This window comes from Bufo gargarizans, chromosome 10, assembly GCF_014858855.1.
Source record: "Bufo gargarizans isolate SCDJY-AF-19 chromosome 10, ASM1485885v1, whole genome shotgun sequence".
Taxonomy (NCBI): domain Eukaryota; kingdom Metazoa; phylum Chordata; class Amphibia; order Anura; family Bufonidae; genus Bufo; species Bufo gargarizans.
The window spans coordinates 94,889,459-94,902,072 of NC_058089.1; the positions used below are offsets into that span (position 1 = coordinate 94,889,459).

General features: G+C 46.2%; 1 protein-coding gene across 2 annotated transcripts in view; it reads right to left on the reverse strand.

Annotated features, from left to right (window-relative positions):
• The window catches only part of RBL2 (RB transcriptional corepressor like 2), a 51,006-nt gene that overhangs the window by 5,676 nt on the left and 32,716 nt on the right, over positions 1-12,614 (reverse strand). For both annotated transcript variants that reach the window (XM_044269484.1, XM_044269485.1), the window contains 11 exons: positions 10,365-10,474; positions 9,298-9,401; positions 8,465-8,602; positions 7,502-7,666; positions 7,265-7,382; positions 6,553-6,783; positions 6,213-6,457; positions 4,389-4,565; positions 3,242-3,313; positions 2,147-2,246; positions 817-1,022 (listed from right to left, as the gene is read on the reverse strand). In XM_044269484.1, coding sequence (XP_044125419.1) covers positions 817-1,022; positions 2,147-2,246; positions 3,242-3,313; positions 4,389-4,565; positions 6,213-6,457; positions 6,553-6,783; positions 7,265-7,382; positions 7,502-7,666; positions 8,465-8,602; positions 9,298-9,401; positions 10,365-10,474 — 1,666 coding nt within the window. The remainder of the gene's footprint in view (positions 1-816; positions 1,023-2,146; positions 2,247-3,241; positions 3,314-4,388; positions 4,566-6,212; positions 6,458-6,552; positions 6,784-7,264; positions 7,383-7,501; positions 7,667-8,464; positions 8,603-9,297; positions 9,402-10,364; positions 10,475-12,614) is intronic.

Here is a 12,614-nt window from a genome sequence, read left to right on the forward strand (position 1 = left end):
AATCCTAACTACCTGTCCGGACCTGTAGATACAACAGGGATTGTTTGATAGCATTGCAGCCCTCAGCTGTGAAAAAAATGTAGGCAACCCCCACCAAAAGGGACATCCACATTGGTATTCCCTGTCTGTATGCCTCATTGCAGGGATGGCCAACCTGCGGCTCTCCAGCTGTTGTAAAACTACAATTTCCAACATGCCCTGCTGTAGGCTAATAGCTGTAAGCAGTCTGGGAGTTGTACTTTTGCAACAGCTGGAGAACCTGCTGGTTGGCCATCCCTGCCCTATTGGGACATCACAGATTGGGAACCACCCATCAACAGTTCCTCAACCAGATGAAGGCTTGTTCAGCAGAAGAGCTAGTGTTGCTCCTTTCAAACACAGAAAGGCTCTGCTCTCTCTGCAACTGCAGAAAACATAATGCCTGCCTGGTCCTGTCAATCAAAGTGCAGAGGGGCACAGCAGGTGCAGAGAGAGCGGAGCCTCTAGGTGTAATGGTGACGCCCCCGTTGCTCCTTGAGGCTCATTTGCATATATTAAAACATCATTTTTCTCAGCAATGCGGGCACATATGAACATGGGACCAACACAGATGCCTTCAGCTGCCAAGTAATGGGTCAGCCAGTGTCATAGGTGCAAATCTGCTGACAGATGCCCTTTAAGTCACTTGCATCAGCTGTAGATTTGTACATATGGTCTTCACACTGGAATGGTAGCGTTTCTACTGTACAACTTCTAATGAGGTTTTCCACTGGTCCAAGTCGCAGATGTTTCCTCTAGCTATGCATAACTGCAGGAATTATGAGAAAGGCCACTTACTGCGTTGGCATGAGAGTATTTCAGGGCAAAGTTTTTCATCTTTCGAATATAGACGTTGTTGTAGAAATGAACCAGGTCTCCTCTTTCCTCCGCTTCCACGTCACTGCTGCCTCCAGAAAGTCGTGTTGGAGTAGGGGGAGCGCTGCTGGGCTGGGGTACAGGCAGGGTACTACTGGAGCGCATCACTGGGCTGGGCTCTCTGCTGCCTGAAAAACAAAATTCAACACGGATACGTATCAGCGGTTTTCACTCCATAGCATACAGTAAGTAGACAAGGGGCGTTGAGGATGATAATATAAAAATTAATTTTTTGTATTTTTTTTTTTTACTTAAAATGAAAATATGTAAATCACGTGTTTCTACACATTTATTAACCCTGTACGTAAACAAAAATATTAAAGGGGTTGTTCAGTCCTTTGATATTGATGGCCAGTCCTCAGAATAAGCCATCAATGTCTGATTATTAGGGGTCCGGCACCCCGCACTGCCACTGGTGAGCTGTGCAAGAGTAGCTCTGGTACCAGAAATAGGAGCTGGAACTACACAGTTCTGTCCACTGGACGGAGCCGATTACTGCAGCGCTGCGAGTACAACCACCACCGCAGTAACCAGCTCCGTCCACTACACACAATGGACTTGGCTCTGTAGTTCCAGCCCAGGGACTAATCCCAAACAACTGATTGTCGGGGGTGCTGGATGTCGGACCCTATCTTGAGAATAGGCCCTGAATATAAAAGAACTGGACAAACCCTTTAAGCAGTCACTATACGGCGATATCTTCATGTTCTAATAATGCATGAGTCCGGCTCCACACAAGTCTTTGCTTTCTTCATAGTACCTTTCTTAGTGCGTAAGGCGAGTCGTCTTATGACCAGCGGTAAAAAAAAACAAAAAAAACACCTAAGGCTCTGTTCACATTGCATTAGAACTACGTGTGGACACTCCATACACCAGAAATAATGTGTTCCTTGGGGGCAGCTCTGGACACTGGTGCACTGCTAGCTGCGGTACTGCTTGTTCAGGAAGGAGTTAGATTATAGAACTACCGTTAATCTGGTGCTACATACCTGATCCTCAATGCTGACACAGGCCCCATTCAGACGGGTCCGCAAAACACAGGCACCGGCCGTGTGAACTCCGTGCATTCAAGTCAATGGGTCTGGCCGGTGCCTGTGTCTCGCGGACACGCTGTTTACAGTCTGCGACAAGGGAACGGTGGCCATACGCTCGTCTGAATGGGTCCATACGGACAAGCAGATACTGCACAAGCAGCGACAGTGGAATAGGCTGTTCCTCTGATCCGGATCTCCTAACACCAGTGTGTGCTTACCATGGTCTTTATTGGTCTCTGCGGAGCAGCCTGTCAGTGCATGGTCACTACCGCCAGACTGCTGCCTTCTCCTGGATTTTAAAAGAACACTTCTGTACACCTATATTGGAGATAAAAATAAAAATTAACTTCTCCCCCCAGGCTCCACAAGAAAACGTATTCAGTTGTGTAGCAAGATGGTGCAAGATGGATAACAGATTGACTAACGGATGGAACCCTCATCCTCCAGGTGGAGAGCAGGCTCTCCCGAGTATACGGCCTTCTCTCCAGAGTCAGTCTGTATTGTCAGATATAATGTTTTGTGCACAATTGTTGTCAAAGGCTACATTATACATTTTGCAGCGTTCACTTTTCAGCATAAATAACATGTTAACTTTATTCTCTGGGTCAGTACGATTACAGCGACACCAAATACAAATCCTTTTTCTTTTCTTTTTTTTTTAATGTTTTACAACTTTTGCAAATTAAAAACCCTTTTTTGAAAAAATGAATAAAAGAAAAAGAAAATTCATTTGCATCGCCGCATCCTAATATCCGTAACTTTTTTATTTTTCTTTCTATGGAGCTGTGCGGGGGCCGGATTCTTGTGGGATGACTTGTAGTTTTCTATAGTATGTGGTATGCCGGCTATCAGCAGGAGCTCACATAAGACATCACTCCTCCTGCTTGTGCCGTTCTGCTAAAGCCTGACATACCGTAGCCCATGTATGCCAGGCTTTAGCGGAGGCAGGAGCAGCCTACACAGCCACAGGGAAATCCATACTCTCATTCACAGCCGAGTGCGCATGCATGGATTCTAAAGCGCTATAGGCACCTGAACTTCAGGTACCTATTCAGCATGGAAAAGTAAAAAATAAAAATAAAAAAAATTAGATTGCATTACAAAAAAAATTCAGGACATGTAGAACAAGGTTTAATAAAGTTTATTTAAAACTTTATTTACACTTTAAGTATAAAGCAAATCTTGATAAAAAATCGATTGAGTTGTTAGAGTGCCTACATAGAGCTTCTCTCGCTCTTGTTGACCCAACACAGACTTGCATTGCACGGGCAAACGACGAACCTTTAACAGTACGTTTTTGGCTTTGTACTTACATGACTCGTAGCATGAGGCTGCATACGATAGCATCTCATGATATTGTGGAAGGATGTGTCTTCTTTGGTTACCTGTAAAAAAATAAAATTGAATATAGAATAGTGGCAGTCCCCAATAACCGCACAGTGCTTGCCTATTTTTAGTATTTTGCATCTTTTTCGGTTTATATCAATCCCTTATGTAGAATCTTTATAAATGTAACTAAACAGCAATGAGGGAAAATTGCTATGAAACCATCCAAAATCGCATTGAAAAATTGAGTTTTGGGGTGTGGTCTTCTCAAAGAAAATGACCAATATAGGGCTGACTTGAATCTGTGAGTGGATGGTCTCAAAGAGGTGGTGTTTAAAGGGGCTCTCCGGGCCTGTGCCTAAAAAGCCTATTTCAACTAACACGCGGAGAGAAGACACTTTCAGCAGTAGGTAACCTTCCAGCGTTCCGTGTTCCTGGCTGGGATCGCGTGACTGGCCGACTGGCCGTGGGCTCTTCTTCTGATGTCGCACTCGGATGTGGCTGCACAACGTAGAAGCAGCTAAACAGGAAGAAAGCGGAGCACATCTGGTTGCGACATAGGCAGAATAGACTGCAGGTAGTCGGCAGTCACCTGATCCCGGCCAGGATTGCAGAACAGTCGGAGCGAAAAGGTAAGTACTGGGTAAAGTGGTCCTCTCTCCACAGGTTAGCTGAAAGAGGCTTTTTGGGCACAGGCCCGGAGAACCCCTTTAAAGAGAGGTTCCGATGCATCTGTTATTTGTCACACATACTCTGAGCTAATTGAGCCTTCAGAAATAGTGATTTGAATTTCTTAACTTTGGAACTTAATGGTTTGGACACTTAGGGGGTCATTCGTTTTGGACGTCAGCCGCTACATAACTTCGGCGGATCCAACGGCGCTTCTAAATATATGTCAGCTCCCTTGCTGGCGTAGATTTAGACCATTTTCCATGCCTAAAAATGGCGTTGAAAAATGATGAATGAGATGGGCCTATCAGCCCATCCCCTTTCCCTGCCAGGCCCACTTTTTAAACCTGGCGTGAGCGTGGAAAAGTCGCAGATTCTGCGCCAGAAATATGCCTAACATAGACGTATTTCTGTTTTAATTAAACCCCCTTAGTCAATAAAAAGCTTAATTTCTCAGCTCCTCACCTTGGCCATCACATACACTGCACACATCAGAAGCTGGTCCAGGTGACGGTCCTTCATCAGGTCTGAACAGTGCACTAGCGAAAACTCGAAGCAAGTCCACATCTTTTTACGAAGTTCATCGGAAATATCCAGCTTATGGCAGAGATCACGAAGGCGAACACTGGCTAAATGGAAAACCTGATTTGGGAATACAGAAACACATCAGAACCTGAACACAAAAGTGTCCGCCTTTATAGGGCTTCCGAACGTATTGCAGAATGCAGGGTTACGGAGAGAATATAATCCTACAAGGGTTCAATGACCTCTGATGGTCATAGACATTTACAGTTGGCAAGCAGTTATCCATTAGAACACAGGAAGGCCTTGCCTGCGATAAGGAGCAGCTGTCCACGCAGATGCTGTCCAGATCCCTAACCCCTTAAGGTCCATTCACACGTCCGCCATTCTGTTCCACATTTTGCGGAACGGAATTGCGGACCCATTCATTTCTATGGGGCCGCACTGTATGCTGTCTGGATCCGCATTTCCGTTCCCCGAAAAAAATAGAACATGCCCTATTCTTGTCCGCAATTGCGGACAAGATTAGGCATTTTCTATTATAGTGCAGGCGATGTCCGGTCCGCAAAATGCGGAAGGCACATTGCCGGTGTCCGTGTTTTGCTGATCCGCAAAACACATACGGATGTGTAGATGGACCCTTAAGGACCCGGCCTAGCTACACTCAGGACCCGGCCTAGCTACACTCAGTGACAGTAAAGCAGTGACCGGGCAGCGGCTAAAGGGATTGTCCAAGATGTATAAAAAAAGAGATATCGCCTGGACAGGTTTCAATGCAAAAAAATATAAGACCCACCTTCTGACACTACCACTTTACCGATGCTTAGACTCTCATCCCTGCTGCTTCCATTCTGCCAACCCCTTTAAGGCATGTCTACAGGATGTCATCACTTCTGGTCCAGAGAGGGGACTAAAAGCAAAAGGCACGGGACTTTCAGCACCGGGACCTTTCAGGTAGGACTTTTTTCTTATTGTCTTACAACCTGTCCAGGTAGTATCTGACTTTTAATGGGTCTCAGACAACCCCTTTAACAGGTCCATACACTTTATATCCCTGCTGGCTAACAGCTATTCCTTCCAAGCCCCCCACAGATATACATGCACGCTCAGCAAAACATGTGCTTTTAAAGGGGAAGAAGGGAATAAGCCTCCTCAGGCAGCTACTTAGCAACCACAGGATCAATGGATCGGACATGCTAAAATCCATCCCTTGGGGAAGTAAACAGGCAGCACTATACATATTCCACTGAAATTGGAATGTTCGACCAACTTAAGGGCCTATTAGACTGGACGATTTTTGGGACAATTATCAGGATTTATCATAGGAACGCCCATACCCGATAACTGGCATGTGCGACTGTGCCGTCGATCAACAGATGCCAATTTGTATATTTCGCCAGGATAAAAGATGCATGAATAATCGGCGGCACATCTCCCTGTGTAATCAGGGATGTGCGCCGATAATCATTAAAACTGATTGGGGGAAGAACTACTGCAGCAGCCATCGTCCCTTCACTACTCACTTTGCATCGGCCTATGCACAGGAGAGTTGGTTAACGAGTTTATCGTTGATCAGTTCTTGTCCTGCCTAAATATCGGGGCCCTAATATCCAATTTATGTGGCCAGTATCTGGAGCCATCAAGAAACAAGTAGGAAAACATGGAAGAAAAAACTTGACCAATGGTGATGGCACCATAAAAGGATGACCATCAATTGTTCCTAAAGTCATAAAACGTGATGTGTATATTTTAAGAACGTGCTCTTACCCTCCGGCAGAAGAGAGCCAGAGATCCAACTTTCTTCATTTTGCTGCTGACATTTTGTTTTCCTGGAGAAGCTTGGACCTGAGGGATGGTTACTTGTCCTGCAACCTGCATCTGTTGCGTGGTCATCGGTCCAGCAAGAGCCTGGGCTGTGAGTGGCTGAATGGAACTAGAAACGCCACGGGCTTGTCCACTCATACTGACCTGTACCGGAAAAAATGTGATCCCTCCGTTCTCATTAGCAATGCCTGGCAGTAGGATAATAAAAAGAGAAGGTCACAACCCCCCCAAAAAAAAGTTCCATTTCCCCAAGCTGCTGTATGGAACCTTCTGTATTCCTCACCTTGTACAGGGATCGTGAGCGTTTGCCCATTATTTGCAGTTACTGTAGCAGTCGCCATTGTCACCAGGGTCTGCCCAGGAACCGGTGAGGGCGTTGATTCAGCAGTGGAATGCGGAGACGCTTGTGCTGGACTCCCTTCTTCAGGTGGGCTGTCGGAGTCAATGAAGAGACGGCGGCGAGCTGTGCCAGCTATCGGTGAACTGTACCGATCAAATAAAGTAGGCGAGGAAGCTGCGAGAATAAGAGTCTACAGTTCAGCTAGAAAGTGCACCAAACATTCCGCTAAAACACTGCTTTTTTATTGTATTATTATAGGGCTTGAAATTCCTCACATTCTTATATTTTATTTATTCTTCTCCAGTCTTCTGCCATTAATACAGCCGAACTTCTTACCATACAGACTCAGTTCAATCTGTATTTGGAAGCTCTCGGCCCTGAGAAGTGTGCTATGTATTTTTGGAGTCAATTGGATGTGTCTTTTATTAATAACTTTATGTTTAAAAGTAAAAAATCCCCATAGAAATGGATGACTGAAGGTTCGGAGAACCAACTGCCATGGATGATGTCCCACCCAGTCTCACAGACACAGCATTCACACATGGCCCCACTTCTCTCTCACACAAACTTTCAGCTCTTTTCAAGCACTATGTATGCCCTTCAGGAAATGCACATCTAGTTATATAATAGACAAATTAATCTAAACCTCACGCACTTTTTCCTAGACCAGCCGCATCTGCCTTGATCTCATTGACTCGTCTTGAAGTAAGAGGAGCAGATGATCCTGTTATGCTGCTGCCAATAGCTCCTTCAAAATGATGTGGGTGCATTACCTGGAAAAAACAAACAAATAGAGAGTCATTAGATAAATCTAATTGTTTTTTCATTCATATTGGTCCAAAATCTAACTGGACTCTTCATCATGTATCCCCAAGAAGCAATATTCTAGTACCTCTTCACAGAGTGGAACTTTTCCATCGTTGTCTCTAATCTTCTCCCACAGAGGGGAGTCATGAGTCCAGGCCATGCTCTCAAGAATCTGCTCTTCAATCTGGTTTAGGTGTTTTATTACTTCTCGACATAAACCATCTTCTGCCTTGATAACAAGCTCAATCACCTTCAGACAAAAAGGCAACATCTAATTTTACAACCACACTTCGAAATCATCTCGGTTCTCTGAGACCATGCATAAAGAACTCCTAAATGGACAACTGTGTAATACAACACAAATAATAGTTCCCACACTCTTGTACTAGACTTGAGGAAAGTAAAATTATTTATATTAAATTATGTGCCTTAAAAGCTATGGCGTGGGACACTTTTGAGGACAATTTTAATTTTGAAAAATTTTGTTTTTCAGTTTGTTCTACAGCCTTTACTTTCAGTGTATCTGCAGACCATTCCTTTTAGCTTTATACAGAATCTGTCAGGGAGCCGTGTGTTAGGAGAACAGTCATGCAGTATATTATTTTACTTTAAAGGGATTGTCCAGGTTTTTGCAGTCCATGCATTGTTTACTTCCTCCCCGGCATGGTCACATGCTCCGCTGCAGCCAACCACTGGCTTCCGTGGTGACCTGTCCCTTGTGGACATGTCACCGCCAGGTGATAATGTCCAAGCCATGGACCAGAAGATAAACACACGGGACTAGACCAGCGGAGATCAGGCAAGTCTTTCCATAAGGGAGATGGGCTGTGGGCCCCTGTGAAGAGTTATTTATTCCCTTTCAAGCCTACTATTGAGAAGGTTTTTATTGTCACTGTAGACTAAAACAACTTTTGCCTGTACCTCTATGTTCTAGTAGGCATCAGCTCAGAATGCGTGAAAGTGCAACGGGCTCTTCAGTTACTTTCCATGAAGTTTAGAATACGTGACCGGACAGTAAAATCCATCACCATTCATCTCCTGTACGTACCTTGTAAAAATGGTAGGGTGCCAAATCAAACATGACTATTATCTGCGGGAAAGTGCCAGGAGGTTTGTATGAAAAGATGATAATTTCGAGACAGCATGCTATGAGGGACTTATGGAAGATCTCCTGCTCCAGTATATTCTGCAAAAGACAAGACATCATCATGGTGATCTCAGGTGGAAATACATGAGCCAAGAAGAATGATTGTACAGGACCTGGACAGAATACTAGATTGGTCATTACCACACACTGTAGTGGAATGTTGCTACCGCTATGTATCACTTTTAGGCCTCATGCACACGACCGTGTCCATTTTGCTGTCCACAAAATCACATCTGGTGATCTTCGGAACATTTACACGTGCCGATTGTTGGGAATGAGCGTATGTTCTAACAATTGCTGACAACTGCCCTTTGTAAATGTGGCTTAGCACCTCATGTTACCGATCAGCGGGGGTCTCAGCACTCAGACTCCCACCAATCAAAACCTTTGATATGTCGCTCTAACATATCAGACGTTTTATGAAAGTGGTCAACTTTATGAGTTTTCAAGAGGGCAGAGAGAAGAGCTACAGGCCAAACTGTAAGAGAGTTCGTCTGATTGATTTCACACTGAATGGGACTGAGCAGCCTGCAATGTATATAATTTACATGCAGGTGAAATTTATTTTAATGTTTTTATAAAACCCAATTGCAAATATGCTTTCTAGCCAAAAATACAAGCATTTCCATAAAAAATGCCCCTAACGGTGTCCATAGTCTAAAGATTAGAAGCTCTGTTCTCAGCACTGTTGAGGAAATCTAGAATTCCTGAGAAATCTGAATGCTTTTACTTACAGACAGATCTACATCTCCCAGACGTTTCTTTTCCCGCTCGACAACAGATTCCACCACCTTATAATACAGCGTTTCGGCCAGCCTGAAGTATTTCTTTGCAATATCTGGAACAGATTTAAAGTTTGCATTTAAAACATGATCATTTCTGGAAAACAATGGGGTGGATTTACTCACACATCTTTAAGAAGTCCACCCATTACTTGGCTTAAATGCGCCAGAAGACCACATGTTAAGCTATCCCCCTTTCCCACCAAGCAACACCCACTTGCCATGCAAGGCGCAAAATAATGTCTAGGACATAGAACGTGCAGCAGAATTTTGCCTCAATTTGATCCAAAATCCCAGCAGATCTTCATTAGTAAATCTGCCCCACTATTTCAGAAAATAATTAAAGATATATGCGTGGGAAGGGGTTAAACAAGCAATCATTCGATCACTTATACCGCATATTGCAGTCTATGGGATTTTTACAGGCAGGGCTTAATAGGCAGTTTGCTATGGCAGGTCTAGGAGCCTTCACAAGACCCCTGTGATTTTCACATGGGGGTGCAGATTGGAGGTCAGAGGGAGCCTTCTCCCTCTGACTAACCTCTTAGAGGCCACAATTGCTATTGACCATGGCATCTAAGGAGTAAAATGACTGGGATCAGAGTTACGTCTGATCCAGGTCATTGCTGGTTGGCACATGCAATGCATGGAGCAGGTCAACCCATGAGCCCGCTCCATACACCCCTCATATAAATTTATGGGAAGGAATTAAATTGGTATTCCCAAGTCAGACATTTTGAGGCAACCTCTGCATTCCTAGCAGCGCAAGAAGGGGCCCCATTGTAGAGCTACGAGTGCAGACCCAGAGGTGGATCCTAGGGATATGCCATGAATGTCCAGATAGGAATTCTCCTTTAATTTTCCAATTCATTAGTTCATGTTATTATAATTACTAGTCTGTCACAGGAAATAAATGTGTATCATCATAGTGGTTTAAAAAAGGATCACCAGTAACATGTTAAACCAGCCGCAAATTCCCGGAACTAAAATGTATCCATAAGATAGGATATGCTCCATACCTTTGCACTGCTGACTGTCTCCACCGCCTGACATTGTGTGTTCACAGAACACGTTGAACATTTCTTTCAGGCAATTAGAAATGGTCTGTGTGGGGTTTCTGGAACAGGCACTACAAAACACGTGTAGAACATACGTCAATAGGACAATATTCTCCCACCATTGGCCCGGAGAACCCCAAAATGTAATAGTCTGGGTTCATCCAATGGAACCCAACAAGAGCTGCACCTAATGCCACCTCATAATAGAGTTTATATATCACGACAATTATATATCATTTACATATATTTGGTCTAGGACAGGCATGGACAACCCGCGGCTCTACAGCTGTTGTAAAACTACAACTCCCACCATGCCCTGCCGTAGGCTGATAGCTGTAGGCAGTCTGGGCATGCTGGGAATTGCAGTTTTGCAACAGCTGGAGAGCCTCAGGTTGTCCATCCCTGGTCTAGGAGACCAAAAAAGGAGATTTTTGTATAACTTACCAGTTAAATCTCTTTCTCGCTCTTCCTTGGGGGACACAGACCTTGGGTATAGCTCAGCTCCCTAGGAGGCGTGACACTAAGTAAAACTGTTAAGCCCCTCCTCCATCAGCTATACCCTCAGCCTGGAGATAGAGGCTACCAGTTGCGTGTCCAAGTAGTGAAAGGATAACAACCAATAACGGAAACAACCAGCCAGCAACCCAACGGGGCGCCAGACCATAACCCTGTAACCAAACACAGAAGGGTGGGTGCTGTGTCCCCCAAGGAAGAGCGAGAAAGAGATTTAACTGGTAAGTTATACAAAAATCTCCTTTTCTCGCCCATTTTCCTTGGGGGACACAGACCTTGGGACGTTCAAGAGCAGTCCAAGAAGGGAGGGACCACAAACCCAAGGCGGAACACCACCAGAGCATCAGGAAACCGCTGCCTGCAAAACCAGGCGGCCCAAAGCAGCATCCGCTGATGCATGCGTATGCACCCTATAGAACTTTGTGAAAGTGTGCAGAGAGGACCAAGTGGCTGCTTTGCACAACTGTTCAGCCGAGGCCCGATGCCTCTGCGCCCAGGAAGCTCCGACTGCTCTGGTGGAATGAGCAGTGACGCCGAAAGGCGGAGGTCTGCCCTTGGCTCGATAAGCCTCAGACACCGCCAGTTTAATGAAACGGGCAATAGCCACCTTGGAGACCGCCAACCCTTTGCGCGAACCCTCCGGAACCACAAACAGGGAGTCCGTGCGCCGAAAGGACCCGGTGACCTCCAAGTAAATCCTCAACGCCCTGACCACATCCAGACGGTGCAGTTCCCGTTCTCTGGGGTGGGAAGGAGAGGGACAGAGCGACGGAAGGACGATGTCCTCATTGATGTGAAAGGCGGAGACCACCTTTGGCAGGAAAGTCGGGACAGGCCGAAGCACAACCTTATCCTGGTGGAAGATCAGGAAAGGTTCGGAGCAAGAAAGAGCCGCTAACTCCGACACCCGTCGGAGAGACGTGACGGCCACAAGAAAGATGACCTTGCAGGACAGAAGGCGAAGGGAGACCTCCCGTAAAGGCTCGAAGGGGGCTGATTGGAGCGACGAGAGCACCACATTCAGGTCCCAGGAAGGAACTGGAGGGCGGCACGGCGGAACAGAGTGAGCCACCCCTTGTAAAAAGGTCTTAATTGGCCCTAGAGGGGCCAGGGGACGCTGGAGAAGAATAGACAGCGCCGAAATCTGACCCTTCAGAGAACTGAGGCACAGCCCCAGGTCCAGACCCGACTGGAGGAAGGACAGGATTGTGGGAAGAGAAAACCGGAGAGGTGGGATGCTCCGGGACTCACAGAACCCCAGATAGGACCTCCAAACCCGATAGTAGATCCTAGAGGATACGGGCTTACGAGCCCGGATCATGGTGCGGACTACGTCCGCGGAGAAACCCCGTCGCGTTAAGACGGCGGTCTCAATAGCCACGCCGTCAAACGTAGCGAGCCTAAATGCTCGTGGAAGATCGGTCCCTGAGAGAGAAGGTCTTCCCTGGAGGGCAGTGGCCACGGTGCGTCTGCCAACAGCAACATTAGGTCGGCGTACCAAGACCGGCGGGGCCAATCCGGGGCGATTAGAATCGCGGGGACGCCCTCTGCCGCGATCCTCCGAAGAACCCGTGGCAGGAGGGGAAAAGGAGGAAAGACGTACAGAAGGGAGAATTCGCGCCACGGAAGGACGAGCGCGTCGGCGCCGTATGCCTTCGGGTCCCGTGCCCTGGCCAGGTATAGGGGGACCTTGTGGTT